The following is a 17,160-nucleotide window of genomic DNA, read 5'->3' as shown; positions in this document are numbered from 1 at the left end:
CCACTGTCCACCCCTCCACCAGCTCCCCACCCACCCCACCACTGCTCCCATTTACACTGTTTACTCTGCATACTAATTTACCGGCAATAAGAAACTTAGATATATCGATCTTTATTCTTTGTCCGGGTCATTATGACACCTATTGCAGATCCCTGTAAATATAAATTTCTATACCCTGCCAATCATAGATTAAGTTATTAACACTGCCTCCTCTCTCCTGCACCATGCTATATAGTTACATCCAATTCATTGTTATTTTTTGCTAATAACCGCTTTTGCAGAGTTTGGAAACCCATACACTGCAGATAAGATCCATAAATATGAATTCTGTCCAAGTGCGTAGTCATTCTGGGTGCATTTGAACCTAAGAGAATCTTACCAAGAAAAAGGTGTAATTCCCCTGCAGTGTAGTTTAAAAGAGTGATTACCGAAATGAAGCATCTAAGCACAAAGTTGTTTTCACAGATTGTCCACATAATCCTTCTCTTCTCAAATTGACTAACTAAAATGGAAATAGGAAGTTGTAGCTAAAAACCAATTCACCAATAAAAGCGACTAACATAACTAACAACACACACAAAATGCTGGTGAAACACAGCAGGCCAGGCAGCATCTATAGGGAGAAGCGCTGTCGACGTTTCGGGCAGAGACCCTTCGTCAGGACTAACCGAAAGGTAAGATAGTAAGAGATTTGAAAGTAGTAGGGGGAGGGGGAAATGTGAAATGATAGGAGAAGACCGGAGGGGGTGGGATGAAGCTAAGAGCTGGAAAGGTGATTGGTGAAAGTGATACAGAGCTGGAGAAGGGAAAGGATCATGGGACAAGAGGCCTCAGGAGAAAGAAAGGAGGGGTGGGGGAGCACCAGAGGGAGATGGAGAACAGGCAAACAACTAAATATGTCAGGGATGGGGTAAGAAGGGGAGGAGGGGCATTAATGGAAGTTCAAGAAGTCAATGTTCATGCCATCAGGTTGGAGGCTACCCAGCCAGTATACAAGGTGTTGTTCCTCCAAACTGAGTTTGGATTCATTTTGACAATAGAGGAGACCATGGATAGACATACCAGAATGGGAATGGGACGTGGAATTAAAATGCGTGGCCACTGGGAGATCCTGCCTTTTCTGGCGGACCGAGCGTAGGTGTTCAGTGAAACGGTCTCCCAGTCTCATCAATATATAAAAGGCCACACCAGGAGCACTGGACGCAGTATACCACACCAACTGACTCACAAGGTGAAGTGTCGCCTCACCTGGAAGGATTGTCTGGGGCCCTGAATGGTGGTGAGAGAGGAAGTGTAAGGGCAGGTGTAGCACTTGTTCTGTTTACAAGGATAAGTGCCAGGAGGGAGATCGGTGGGAAGGGATGGGGGGGACACGAGTGGACAAGGGAGTCACATAGGGAGCAATCCCTGTGAAAAGCAGAAAGGGGGGGAGGGAAAAATATGTTTGGTAGTGGGATCCCGTTGGAGGTGGTGGAAGTTAAGGAGAATTATATGTTGGACCTGGAGGCTGGTGGGGTGGTAGTTAAGGACAAGGGGAACCCTATCCCGAGTGGGGTGGCGGGTGGATGGGGTGAGGGCAGATGTGCGGGAAATGGGAGAGATGCGTTTGAGAGCAGAGTTGATGGTGGATGAAGGGAAGCCCCTTTGTTTAAAAAAGGAAGGCATCTCCTTCGTCCTGGAATGAGAAGCCTCATCCTGAGAGCAGATCCGGCGGAGACGGAGGAACTGTGAGAAGGGGATAGCATTTTTCAAGAGACAGGGTGGGAAGAGGAATAGTCCAGGTAGCTGTGAGAGTCTGTAGGCTTATAGTAGATATCAGTAGATAGGCCATCTCCAGAGATGGAGACAGAAAGATCAAGAAAGGGGAGGGAGGTGTCAGAAATGGACCAGGTAAATTTGAGGGCAGGGTGAAAGTTGGAGGCAAAGTTAATGAAGTAACATAACTAACCATGGTAAATACCAATGAATATAAATTAAATATAAATAATTTGACAATGAATAATGACTCATATAGAATGGAATGAAATTCATGTTCAGTCACTTGTACTAAACAGATGCAACAGCTTTGGGCACCTGTTCTGCTGCTCTCCTGCTACTTAATTAGCAATAACAAAGCAAAAATAAATTTCTGTCACAATGTTTTTGCAGATGTATAAATGTAATGCTTTAATTTTGTTTTAAAAAGGTGGTGTGCTTTTAAAAGTATTGAGACATGTGTAACAAAAACAAAATTATAAACTACTCAAAATGATTGGTTGCTGAGTCGTTCTTGATCATTTGTAACACTGACATTAAGGGAAAAGGAATTGTACAATGTCACTACAATGACTTTTGTTCCATTTTTCTTGGCAAAATTGCAAATTATATCCCCAATACATATACTTCACTTAAATTTTATTGTCATTCTTAGCTTCAAACTGAGCATGTTTTCAATATAATGCAAATTACTTAAATCGTGTTGGCTGATGTTCACTCAACTAATATTTTGTTTGTATAGTGTTTCTATTTCTCATAAACGTGCAAGAAAGAAAATAATGAGTGAAAATATTTTTGAGAGTTTGGTTAGGAGCTGTGTGCTACACTTTAATTGCATGCAAACAACATTTTTAAATAATTCATTTTATTATAAGAACATTTGTCTCCAGCACTAACATCTTACAATGTTTTACAATAACACAAAGGTCATAATATCATAATATCGTAATATCATAATATCAAAAACAACTTGCACTTAGGTCTTAATATAGTGAACTCTCCCACATCACCGAGCAATCAGCCAGAATTTGATACTTCGAGATAAACTGATAGTAGCTCCAAGAAGTAAGAGCTTGATCAAAGTGATGGTTTTAATGAGTATCTTAAAGTGCTCCAAAAGTAAGGAAGGCTGTTGCAAACTTTGTTAATGTAGGTCAGGCAGCTGAAGTTTGCTAAATTAATTGGTGATGGACACTAGGCCAGAACTAGAAAAACAAAGAGTTCTCCTAAGTTTACATTGCTAGTTCAAAAAAGGTAATATCTAGGAAAGACAATGAAGTGATCTAAATGCAAAAATTTTAAACTTGAGCCAATTCTTGATAGTGAGCAATGGTTGCTTAGTGAGCTGAAAGTTAATGAGCAAGTGGCACAGTGTGAATAGGTTTATGGGCAGCAGAAATTTGGATTTGCTCAAATTTCAGCAAGGAGCTTGGTGCTGGAAGCTCAGTTTGAAGCTAAGAAAGAAGTTTAATAGCTAGGAATCTAGATCCATTTGTTTTTCATGAACAAATTGTGCATAAGCAATTTTACTTAATGTAAGTAGTGAGCAATTATGGGCCAAGAACTGATTGCTATGGTACTCCACCAATTACTTCTTTACAGTTTGAAAAGGACATAGTTATTCCAATCACATGGGACAGTCATTTCTCAATCCGCTCTGACACACTTCCTTCAGTACTATAGACTTTAAATTTATGCACTTGCCCCCTAGGTAGGCTGTGCATGGAGGTTTCAGCCTTGTAGATGCACCATAGTTTTTCCAGCCCCAAAACCCAGAGTACAAGCTGCTATAGATAGCGATGTGCCCCGCATATGTGGGCTGAACTCATACACGATGTACGACGTATGATACCTGATTCTGCTTCAGCACAGAAGCAGAATGATGCAATCAGCTTAGTGTGCAATGCCTATGCTTGATTCTAGTTACCTGTCTGGGTTCTGTGGACACACATGCATCTGCAGAAGGATCCGCTGGGTGAAGGTCTTAAAGCACTGTCCACACTTCCAGAGGTGCCAGTCACTGAACTCTCCACTTAAATGGCTGGTTGAGGTTGGACTTGCCAGTACCCGCTGGTTCTTCATGTTGATGTGGTTGGCCATGGAGTCATTCACCCCTGCTTTGTCAGACAGCACTTTGCTGCATGGTGTCTCTGGGAACCTTAGAGAACGATAAACGCCCGTCGGTGGAAGTTTGCCAGATTTGTTGAACGACTGTAATGTCTCATGCCTGGTCATGATGTCAGCAAGAGTTGATGGAACATTCACTATGGAAATAAAAACAAATCTTATTTAATAATTATAATTAATTCCCAAGGCGATAAAACCTCAATTAAACAGTTCTTTTGGACTAAATTTTATCCAAAACTAGTTTCATGTCTGTAAGTGTGTTTATGCAATTTCTTCTAAAAGAAAGCTATTAGAAAAACTGCCAGCCCAAAATAGTCTATCTGGATAAGTCAAAGAATAAATGTGGAGGTAGAACAGTCTGCTGTGCCTGTCCTAATCTACGCATCACCAGGAAAACTGAAGGCAAGCAAAAAGAAGCAACAATATTTCATCTTGGCTCAGCTGCAAGAAAATAGAATGAGATTACAGATTGCCAAAATTCTGGTCATTGTTTTTTTTTTGATTTAATGAACTGTATAACAATAGTAGCAATTACACTTGTACATTATTAGTGAGTAGAGATATATTATTGATTCTATTTGTCTTCCTTAGGTTAAAGTCACCTGCATTTGGGATTTTTCCTCTAAAGTAAGTAAGTTTAAATATTAAAATAACTTCCTGCATTAGGAATTGAAAGCATGGAATTAGATATGATTATAAATTATGGTATTTCTAAATAGATGGATTAGCTTCTTTAGTTTTATTGAATATGTATTCCCTTAACTTTACCTCAAAATTTCACAATAGTTAGGACTGAGGAGGGGCAATCAATTCCATCCATGCATTATGGTGATGTACCTTAAAGAATCTGGACTTTGAAATCCATTTTCACAGGAACCTCTGCAGTAAAATGCTGCTCGATGAGGGGTCCATTCCACCGTGTGTGATTGTTGAACACATACCTCATACAAGGCCTTGGTGCTTAGTGATAATCAGGTACAATGTTTTATCTGTTAGTGCACATTAAGGTGTAAAAATATTGAGAGACCCACACATACACTGAAATTAAGTGTGTGGATCTCTGAAATAATGGTGGCTGCACAGCATTCTGACTCTGTCCTTGAGATGGTACAAGGGGAGTCATCAGGAGAAAGTTCCTACGTTCCAGGAAACTACTGGAGGCCAACATTAAATGGAAATGTATTGAGGTGTCTAGAGAGATACACAAATATCTGAAGTGATGTCCCAGGGATCTATACTCCAGATCTATGCTCAATACTGGAAAGAATTTCATGAAAAGAAAACTATTAGCAGCTTCCACCTTTGGGGTTCTGTCCTCCTCATAAGATAGCCCCCAGTGGGATGGATCAGTTCAACTGGCCCTCCATATCCACAGGTGTTAAAGCTGGCTAGCTGGGCTCAGCGGACAGAGTCCAGGCATTGCCCTGAGCACCACTAAGAAAATCATCACTTAAACAAATGAGTTTTTATTTGTGATTATTTTATCTTCCTCAGGCTCGCATAAGGTCTCATGGTGAAAGGAGTCGCTCTGTAGTGTACATGTGTTCAGTCTGCAGGAGTGACCCTTAGCTTCTGGCTGTATCCATTTTAGCTTTCTCATTCCCACACTGACCCTATCTGTCTCTGACCCCTGTCACATGAGGTTGAGCAAGCTTGAACTACAATACCTCATCGTCCATCCAGACACGTTGCTGCCTTCTGGACTCAAAATCAAATGTGCCAACTTTCTTTGAACTTCTTGTTCCTTTATGTCTTTCCATCTGTATCAAAACTGCCCATTTTTTCCTCAGTGATCTAGAAATATTCCGCTTCTCACTACCACATGTACAATATTCTGGATCTGCTTCTAACTACCACATTATACTATTTGGTCTCACCCTCTCAGAAATATTCCTTTATCCTATCCTGCACCACCTTCTACAAATCTGAAAACTAACTTGACCTCTCTCTTTCCCAATTTTGTTGAAGATTCCCGCACTTGAACATCGACCATTTCTCTTTCCACGGAGGCTGCCTAAATTGCCAAGTCTTTCCAGCAGTTTCTATTTTTATTTCTTTTAGGAATTTATTGAGCAACTTACTGACCATTTAAAGTTGACCTCTGCAGCCATAACTCACATCTGGGAAGTCTTTGGCTGTCAATTGTTACCATGGTTACCTACACTCACCTTCAATTTTGGGCTGACAGCGTCTGCTCAGAATGAAAACTCCTTTCATCACTTGTATTACATAAAATTAAATAATAAGTTACAGCTTCTCTCGAAAAGGTTCCTGCCTCTGATACCTGAGGATCTCAGGGTAACCAGACGCTTGGCTTGTAATGTGTGTAGGGAGGTGGGCAGACAGGCAGGAGGCTGATGATAGGCATTGGCATGTAACAAAAAGGAAAGTCCATTAAATTTATCTGATGAGGATGTTTGTGGTGCTGGATCATTTTATATGATGAACGCAGTGTCCGAATCATTCATTTAACTCATACAATGAGGTTGCAAGGTTACAATATCACCATACATTATTTTTTCCAGCTCCCAAAGTTTTTATTTCCAAAACAGAAGTCTGCCTTAGAAAGTAGAAAGGGTAGAAACCAGGCAAGTGGCTTGTCAAATTGATTCCATTGCTATTCTCTGGTCTTGATATCATGGCAGAGTTTGGCTAGAAATGCTGGAGGTTAGACTGGTTGTCAAAATGCAAACCTGGAACACCTTACCAGCCAAGGAAATTGTGTTTGCCTTATTATGGTTAGCAATCGAATACTGCCACCTGTTTGCCACCTATAGCTTATAAGTGCTTGTCTGAATGCATCCCATCTGTAATTCTCCCCCCTTATTCCCCTCCCCTTTCCCATCTCTTCCCTACACATCCTCAGTGACCTGTGAGCTGATTGAGAGCATCCATAGTGTATAAGCAGATTGGCCAGACTTAAGATTCATGCACAGAAAACATTTTGGGATTGATTGATATAAATATGAATTTGTGATAATCATTCACAACTTTCCCCACAGTTATTTTGTGAAATAGTTATCGAGTTAGCATGTATAATTCATGAACGTTTTTGCCTTGGAAGGATTAAATGGGATACTTTGAAGACATTTTTTAGAGGATAGATGTCCTTTGGCTGTTTTGATCAGCACATGGAGGTCAGTTATGTAGTCTTTCCATGCACTAATCAGATCAGTAGAGCATTGCATTTACCTGATGGAGAAACGAGAGGGCCAGAGAGAGGTTGACAAGCAACATGAATTGTAATTATTATTGAAAGAGCCAAATAATGGTGATGGTGGGGTTGGATTGTTTGTAGAAAGGTCAAGGTTTAAATGCCCAACACTACTCTTTTATTCTTTCAACATTTTTTGACTTTTAGGTTTAATAAATAATAAGAGTTAAGTGTTAAAGGATGAAAGCCCCATTCTCAACCTTGAAGTCACAAATGCTGTAAGATTAAAAGAGAAGTGGAGAGGTATGTTTTTCAAATTGCAAGTGCCATTGACAACGAGTAATCCCTTTGGAAAATATTGGTTGTAAGCTTATGAGGCATGATTCCAAACATTATTATATGATGTTAAGAGTCATATTCTGATGAAGTGCAGAAGGAAAGGCGGGTTTTTTCTTGGAAAAGATAATGAAGGGTTATGCTTTACTTTCGTAGTGAAGCCAAAGCAGGCACTGAAAATGATCAGCCTGGAAAAAAAATGAGTAAGTTGTGCCAGTAAGATTCTAATCAACAGATTTGTACCATGTGGCTGAAGCTCACGCTTCATGGAAAATAATGAAGTAAGATCCAGCTGGGAGGAGAAAAATATAAAAGCCAAAAGGTTGTCATAGAATAGTAACAATGCATTACGATACCAAACGGTCAAGCTGTTGGCATGGTGGCGAGACCACTTGGTGTCCCTGGACAACTGGTTGTATTGTCTTTGTAATTAGCTTTAATATAGATACACCAGCGTTGGACATTGAGTTGTTAGATAGAATTATGAATAATATAACACACGAAGTTGGAAGCTTCAGAAGAATTACTCCAGAAAGAAGTCAGAGTAGGAGATACACAACTTCAGCTTACACCCAGCTAACTGTTAGAGGAGGCATATCTGGAACTGAGAGCTCCAAATGCAATTTTAAATAGTAGTGACAATCTCTGCATGAAATCTGTACACGCCAAGTTTTACCAGGGGCCCTTGTCCTGTATTAGTGGTTTGGCTGTTAATCCCATATTTGTGTAACTTAAATTAAATTAAATTAAATTATTTGTGTAACTTAAATTACACAAATATAGACTTAACATCCAAACCACTAGAAGAATTCCCAATCATTATTGTCAAAATTTTCTGTTGGGGTGGATGCTGAAAAGCCTGTTTGACTCCAATACTCAAGCTCAATCCCTATTCTCCATTCATCAATACATCAACACTGATCATCACAATATCTGCTTCTCCACACTCCAGACCAAAAATGACCAAAGGATAAAGCAAATTATGAAGTAAACCATGGCATTTTGTAGACAAATGGAAATCAACGTGCACTGTTTTAAAGCCTGTTTGCCATTAATTTCACTTGAATTGCAGTATGATTGGTAAAGTCTGCTTAATGTCTATGGAGAAGATAGGGCAGTTCTAGATTTGGAAGAGAAGTCCTCTATTTCAGCATGGTTGGAAATAGAGCGGGATTATGTTTGCCACATTATTGTCTACCCACATTGCACTTTCTCTGTAGCTCTGCACCCTCATTATTTTTCCTTGTACTTTCCTCAGTTCGCTGTGAACTGTTTGATCTATATGAACAGCATGCACAGTAGGCTTTTCGTTTACCTCAGTACAAGTGACAATAATAAACCAATTCCAATTCAAATTCTGGCATATACCATAATTTAGTTATTTTTTGGATGATGTGTCTTTGCATTTCAGAGATTGACTTGAAGCTTTTTGTGTACTGTTGCCCTTACTACTATGACGAAGAATACAATACCAGATCCTAGGCAAGGCCAACCCAGAGTGCACTTTTGATCTCCTTATATAAAACAAATATACTTGCTTGGGAAAGATTGAAGCAAAGATTCACCATATTAGTTTGCGGCTGGTATATCATACAAGGGAAGGTTGTAGATATGCTATATTGGCACTGGAGTGTGTGGTGACACTTGCAGGCTGCCCCCAGCAGACCTTTAGTTGTGTTGGTTGTTAACATAAATAGTACATTTCATTGCATTCTTGATGTACATGTGATAAATAAACTTTCCTCTTGAATAGGTAGGCTTCTATTGATAATAGAGCTTTGAAAAATGAGCTGTGACCTCATTCAAACATAAACTCAGTGGCCACTTTATTAGGTACACCTGTACACCAGGTCATTGATGCACATATCTAATTAGCAAATCACATGGCATCAAATCAATGCATAAACGCATGCAGGCATGATCAAGAGGATCAGTTTTTGTTCAGACCAAACATCAGAAATGTAATCTAAGTGACTTTGGCCATGGAATGACTGTTGGTGCCAGATGGGGTGGTTTGAGTATCTCAGAAACTGCTGATCTCCTGGAGTTCTCATGCACAACAATTCCTAGAGTTTACACAGAATGGTGCTAAAAACAAAACAAAAATCCAATGAGTGGCAGTTCTACGAGTGAAAATACCTTGTTAATGAGAGAAGTAAGAGAAAAATACCAGAATGTTTCAAGCTGACAGGAAGGTAACAGTGGTGTGCAGAAGAATATCTCTGAATGCACAAGGAGTACCTAATAAAATGAAGGGTAGATGAAGGGAAGACATTTCCCCTGGCTAAGAGGCCTTACCCTTGTGTAAGCATCTCACAATAAGGGGCATTTAACAGACTGAGATCATTCTGGATATGAAGGGATATGGTGACAGACAAATTGAATAGGACTGGATATAGAAAATTATCTTGTCAAAAGGAAGAACTTGCATGAAGGGTCCAATGTCCACCTCCCATTCCTACCTCTAATGTTGTTACGTTAAGTTGTTAACTACCATACTAGCAACTTGAGCTTACAGTCTGAGTCTGTTCATCAGCCAGTTGGACTTCTCTCCTTTTCTGCAATTCCCCTCCAGCACAGTGACTTTCCTGGTGTTGTAGCTCTCTGGAGCCAAGTTCCTCACCAAGTGCTGATACTATCTGCATTCATACCCTCTCCTTCAGTGTCTGAGCTGGTAGTTATAAGTGTGAAATCATCTCAGGGTATGCCTTCTTCACTGGCTTCCCTTTGTTTTATCACTGGCTGGCCAAAATCTATTTTTGGTGAAGTACCCAGGCAATGAAGAGTGCTGGCCGGAAGCTGAACTCTGCCAAACGGAGAGGCAGCACAAAGTTGGCACTGTCAACTTCAATATCATGAACTACGACAAATTGCTCTTCTTGCCTTTGAGTTCAACATCCAAAAGCATCCAAGACCATATTCCTTTCAAATTCATAAAATAAACATAATCAAATTGTTTTCTGTTGAGTTACACAGAAACAACCATGGATATGGAACTGATGATAGGACTGCACACAGTGAAAAATAAAAACAAGGCAGCAGTTAAACAGCACTAAAAATGGCCTGTGTAAATCTTTATCCCTATTGAAAATAGTTACCATCAACAGTCTTAAACATGACTCAGGTCAGTTATAATGAATTGAAGCCAGGCATAATATTATCATAGATATTGTGAGAAGTTATTGCATATGAAATATCAGCCAGTTTCAGGTGACCAAATTTCACAGGGGTTGAAGGGCCATTATATTCCCCGATGCCACAACCCTATCATAACCCTGTACAGTGGGATCCCACAGTAAAAGAGAGCATTATTCACACTGAACCTTTCATTTCACATAGTTCTCTAGTTCATAAACACATTCTGCTCACATAAATCATTCCATCAGTCTTTTGATCTCTCATTGAACGTAAAACCTTCAGTTCAGAAACACACACAAAATGCTGGAGGAACTCAGCAGGTCAGGCAGCATCTATGGGAAAAAAAAGAGTCAGCATTTCAGGTTTCATCAGGCCAGGTCTCAACCTGTAACATCAGTTCTTTTTTCCTTTTCATGGATGCTGCCTGAGCTGCTGAGTTGCTCCAGCATTTTGGGCGTGTTAGTCTGGATTTCAATCATCCGCAACCTATTGTGTTCATTTCAGAAATGAATTTTTGATGCTGGATCAGGTATAAAATTTTTAACTCTGGAATGAAAATATTAGTTTATATGCAAATTGAATGCATACCATTCCTTTCTGCTATGAAGCCAGAAGAACATTAGAGTAAAAAGCTTGGACATTAACAATTTCTTCATCAAGCTACTGAAAGATCAAAAAACTTGCTAGGTTTTGTTTTAGGCATAAATATTAATGTCTGTGTCAGCATTTCTGCATTCACAATATCTATGTCGAACAATCATAATTGCTCAAAACTCCCCTGTATCATTTCTGAAACTTGCACCACGCATTTAGAAAATCCTGTCAGTCAGATGAGCTATCAGGATGTTTTATGAAAAATGGACTTGCTTCACAGATAAAATTCTACATTGTTCTGACAAATCCAAATTTGCAACTAACACCTCTCACCCAGTTTCAACCCAATGCACATTATGCTCAATGTGTAATTAAGTTCAGCCTGTATTTGTGCCAGAAATTAGAGGTTTTTACAATAATCCAATTCACCTGTGCAAATAATTAAACAACTAGCTAAATGCCATGTCAGCAATACCAATAAAATCAAAGGTGAGCTCAAATGTGCTGAAATAACATTAATTTCAACCCTTGACACACTTGACTAATGAATTTGTATGGCCAACATCTGTTTAGAGGTGATTTGGTTAGTTGGAGCTCCAAAACATTATCCAAGAATGTAAACATGTAAACTGTATCAAATGCCAGATTGATGAGAGCCTTAAGTATAGACAGAAAAAAAATCCGCTCTAAGTATGCAGAGCACCAGATTATATAGTCATTCATCTGCTGATTTGATGCCAGTCATTGCATTATGAGGTTGAAATCTTCATCTTATCTCTTCTCTTGACCACACATGACTGACAGCTGAAAGGACTACTTACCACAATTATTTTATGCCTCTATATCATACTGGCTTGTTACCAGATCAGTTTTTGTCAGAATTCTCATAAGTTTTTTTTCTCCTGGTTAATCATAGCAAAAGCTCACAGGGGCTGGTGATGTAAGTCTTGACTTCAAGCCTTCTGTGCTGCTGCCAGACAAGGGCGTATTAGTGAGATTTCCTCTCGTAGCATTGTATAATTGGGAAAAATTAAAGAAAGCACATATCATGACCTGCCAGATGGTTGAGAAAAATAATGTTGAGAAACGCTTTTGACAAGAGGTGCCTAGGATTGCTAGGGAGTAGTTCTCCTCTTTTAATTCTCCACGATCAACAATACTGCCCATTTCAACAGTATATCTTCACTGAAATCTCAGGTGACTGGGATGCAGTGGAAAGTACAGGCAACCAAATGGCTCAAGCTGTGAGAAACTCTTGTACATCCAACAACAGCATCTGGTATCTCTTCCCCACTCAGCAAGAGTCCCACACAACATCCTTCTTCAGCCATTGATCATCAGTCTCTGCCTGGCCAAATTTCAAAATTAGTGCCACCACCAAACATATAAATGAAATTGTATCACATTGCATGGACAAGTCATTCAATAATTTCATATCCAGCCAGTGGCGGTTTGTTTTGCCTAGCTTAATGCCATTAAGTGGTCCTGGAGTTTGGCAAGAGGACAATCTTCAATGTTATTCAATATAAGCTATATGGCCACAATTTTTGCAAAAATGGACAGCATGAAGCACCCTACAGTGAAGATTGGCTGAAAGATTCCTAGCATGATAACAGGAGCCTTGTAGCCAGTCTTCACTGCTGGGATCATATCTGGGACTAATCCTAAAAATTTGGCTTTAATTTTCACTGTTTCCATTCTTTTTCCAAAGGAGAAATGTCTTCCATTGAAGTTACAAACACAGGAGTGGAAACAGGGGAATTGAATAACAAAGAAGTTCAAAGTTCAATGTAAAGTTATTATCAAACTATGTATTGTCACCATATACTACCCTGAGATTCATATTCTTATACGCATTCACAGTAGAATAAAAAGTACAATAGAATCAACGCAAAACTACACACAAAGACTGACAGACAACCAAAGAGAACAAACAGCACAAATACAAAAGAGAACTAATATTAAAAAATAGATATATGGATAATACTGAAAACATGAGTTGTAGAGTCCATTGGTTGTGGAATCAGTTCAGTATTGAGGTGAATGAAGTTATCCATGCTGGTTCAGGAGCTTGATGGTTAAAGGGTAATAACTGTTCCTGAACCTGGTAGTGTGGGACTTAAGGCTCCTGTGCCTCCTTCCAAATGGCAGCAGTGAGAGGACAGCATGGCCTGGATGGTGGGGGTCCGTGAAGATGGATGCTGCTTTTTTGTGACAGAGCTCCATTAAAGAGGTAGGTCAGCTGAAGATGGAGCATGACAGCTAGGCTTTATGTCACTAACTGTCAATGGATATATTAGGGATTGATGTCAGCAAGGATGGAGAGGCTATGAGAAGAAATGTAAAGTAGGGTGTTCCTCAAATGATACATTTAGTTGAGTGTCCACAAACTCTTTGTGTGACAGCTAACGCTAAATCAGTTTCTCTCTTGCTAAGTACCATAGGGCAAGAACAAAGATCTAGGATGTTTTTCCCTCACCTTGTGGTGTTGTCTTACTGCCTGTATTCTCAAAGTCAAAGTACATTTATTATCAAAGTATGTATACAGAATACAACTCTGAGATTTGTTCTCATACAGTCAGCTACAAAACAAAAAAAATCATGAAACCTATTCAAGAAAACATCAAATAACCAAAGTGCAAAAAAGAACAAACTGTGCAACGAGAGCGAAGAACACATAGAGCATCAAACCTCAAACTGGGAGCTTAGCTGCATTCATTATAGTTTGTTTCTGCACTGCATCGTTAGCCCATTGCTGGCTGCAGGGCCACCCCAATCAAACCTCTCAAAAACAGCAAAAGTAAGAGTAACCAGAACCCAGAAACACATGAAACATGAACCTTAAAGTCCCCGAAATGAGTCCAGAGCCTTGCCAATCAATCCTTGCAACGGGGATCCCAAGATTCCTGCACTTTCATCCAACAGCATCTAGTGAGAGGGAGAGGAAGACCAGTCAAATACGGGCAGATGGCGCCGAACACCTGCCCATCATCCGCTCTTATCCTTGTGGAATCAGAGAAAAGCAATGGAGTCGATCAAGGGCTCACACCCTGTCTCTAGGCTTCCAGGCCTCCAGGATGAACTCTGAACCTCACTAAACTCCCTTGGAGACAGCAAAGTGCCAGATCGCTCAATCAGCACAAAAAAAAACCACACCATCAAAATGTAAATCACAGGTTCCAATCGCACGCGGCTTAGCAGTAGAATCATATTCGAATGAAGAAAAAGAAGCAGTGACTGTTTGCAAGAAGTCGTCAATGGTCACATTGTTCTCTGGTGCCATTCTGTGAGTGGATATAGTGTTACCAAGCAGAGCTACCCTTTTGCTGTTCAATAGCTCCTGACCTTAAGTGGGAAAAACAACACAAGGTCTTGGAGAATGATCACCAGCAGCTCTTGCCCTAGAAGACACTCTAAAGTCTACACCATCTATTTCTGAATGGCAGACATCCCAGCTGGGTAATTATGAGCCATAGAAAGACCATTGACCAGTAAAATGACAAGAGTATTGAACGCTGTATATCCAAAAGGGAGAACTAAGTTTGAACTTCATGGATTTTCAATCAAACCCATGGTTGCATCTCAATAAACCTCGTAACCTGGGCAATAGATTACACAAGTGTAAAAATACCCCACAGGGCTCTTTGAACCCAAAAGCATTCTGCCAACGTTGCCTGAGAGCCTTCAATGCTTTGAGTGGAGAACTTCCATTCTGATGGAAGCTAGTTATTCGTCAAGGAAGCAGAAACGTCAGCGCTTGGACATCAGATCATCATTGGGTAAAGTACACGAAAGAAGTGCCCACCACCTCAAAGCTGAAAGGACTGTTAAAAGTTTTGGTCAGTGTGAAAAGTCCAATACAAAGCTGCAGCTGTACTCTTCCATTTGCAATGACATTGATTCATGGTTTTCTGGCTGCCATCTCAAATGCACCAAGCATTTCATGGTGTACATAAAAAAGCTTTTGTGGACTGTTTCATTGAAACCTTTATCCGAGTCCTCTGCAAGAGATGTTGCATTCTAATGCTTGTGCTGTCCTAACCCAGCGTCAGCTGAAGGTTAATTGTGTTTAGAGTCCCAGTGTGTAAAGGTCCTGCCTCTTTGCTATCCTCTCAGATAAGCACATTATCTGAGCTGGTAGCTGAGTGTGAAATGACATGACAGTATTCATCATCACTATGTTCCTACAGTCCCTCTACGGCCAGGCCAGCTTGCATATCTTAGTTATCTGCAAGAGGAAAGGTGTGTGGGTAAGACAGATGTATATCAGTTTTGTCTGGTGTAAAACCAGAGACTGTAGTTAACTCTCAGCAAATCAGTCAGCATCTATGGAGCAAAACACAGTTAACAATTCAAGTTGACACTTCATCCAAGCTAGGAAAAATTTGAAATCAAGCATGTTTTATATGGGGAGGGGTTGGTGTGAGAGCAAAAGGATGCCTTTGATGCAGGAAGCCAAGAGAGACTGAATGACGCAAATGGTGGTATTGCCAGTCGAGAGATGTTGGTTAAGCTCTGTTTACAGTAGTCTGTTTGGTAGAGAAAATAACAGAGGAACATGATTGAACACACAGGGAGAGGAAACTGAGAGAAACAAGCCAATGCAGGTGCTGAAAATCCAAAATAAAATAGACATTTCTGGAAGACTCAGGAAGTGAAGCAACATCTGCAGAGAGAGAACACTGGAGTTAATTTTGTATTTGACAATCAGTTCTGGTGAAAGATCATCAACTTGTAATGTTAACTCCATTCATCTCTCTATTAACGCTTACAGGCTTACTGGGTATTGCTGTTTTATTTCAGATTTCCAGCTTCTGAAATTCACAGTTCTGACATTGTCTTGTTTTCTTCATTCCTCTCTTTATATTCATCACCTTTTGTTACCAATTTATCTCACCCAGTACCATCACCCAACAATCTCACTTGGTCTCAACCCAATCACGGTCTTTCTTTTGTTCCCTGCATCACTTCTTTTCAATTTTCCTCATTTTCAACCTTTCCCAGCTTTGATTGACTCAAAACATTAACTCTCTTTTTCTCTCTCTACATATGCTACTTCACCCACCACAGATTTCCCACTGTTTTTGTTTTTCTTTCATTCCCCATTAAAACTTCATCTGCTCCTTGACACTCATAATAACAATCAGTGCATACCATCTCTACGCTCACTGGAAGATTTCTGATTCCCACCAGCCCCTCCGCAACCCCCAGCCTGTGGCAGAAACTTGCTGGAGGCTGCAAATTGGTAGCAAAGTAACCACACTCCAATGTTCACATAAAATATGCACAAATTGGGATTACTCTTAACCCTATCAAAATTATAATTTTAAATGTTTACTTAGTATTTAACATTGATGAATATAATTTGTTACACTCAGTCTCTAAATGTTTATATAGTATTTGAAGATCAGATGTTTTCTCCTTATCACAAGAATGAAAAGGATAGTTATTTCAAAACAAAGTGTGTTAATGTTTCCATCCTAACAATATCTCCAGTATTGATGTGTATCTGTTGGATATGATTCTAGTGCTGTCTCATACAGATTACAACTTCAAACATAGAATTTGTATGTAATAATGTAAAGTTATTTATCTGGGATGATTTCATTACAGTTGTGGTTCGTCTCATGTTACTTATCATGGATTGGTTTGTCGATAACTAAAAATGTTCTGCAGCAAAATCAGTATGAAGTCACAGTGGACAGATAATCTCATTGTTTCTTGGTTGGAGCTCAATTTTAGACTAAAACTATAGGGCTGAGGAAAATGAAAGAAGCAGAAAGGGGATTTTATTAAAGCTTCAGTCAAAAACAAGTTACTGTTCTGGATTTGGCCGTGAATTGTCATTGAACAACAATATTTATAGCTCAAAGAAGTCATCATATCTGAACCTTGAACATGACTAATCTACACTAATCCAGTTTTCTGGAAAAGATTTTAAAAAGCATCTAATCCATAGCCTAAAATAATAACCAAAAATGTACAATGAAATTATCTGCACAATCATAATTTCATGACATCACACATAATCTCACATAGATTTAATTGTAATTTTT

The 17,160-nt window shown here is 39.6% G+C and overlaps 1 protein-coding gene across 1 annotated transcript in view; it reads right to left on the bottom strand.

Moving 5' to 3' along the window:
* prdm6 (PR domain containing 6) overlaps nucleotides 1-17,160 on the bottom strand; it is a 196,082-nt gene that overhangs the window by 45,537 nt on the left and 133,385 nt on the right. The window contains exon 5 of the mRNA XM_059969658.1: nucleotides 3,683-4,019. Coding sequence (XP_059825641.1) covers nucleotides 3,683-4,019 — 337 coding nt within the window. The remainder of the gene's footprint in view (nucleotides 1-3,682; nucleotides 4,020-17,160) is intronic.

The sequence above is a fragment of the Hypanus sabinus genome, chromosome 5 (assembly GCF_030144855.1).
Source record: "Hypanus sabinus isolate sHypSab1 chromosome 5, sHypSab1.hap1, whole genome shotgun sequence".
Lineage (NCBI taxonomy): Eukaryota > Metazoa > Chordata > Chondrichthyes > Myliobatiformes > Dasyatidae > Hypanus > Hypanus sabinus.
The sequence above is the reverse complement of the archived record's forward strand: the minus strand, read 5'-3'. Positions and strand labels throughout refer to the sequence as shown.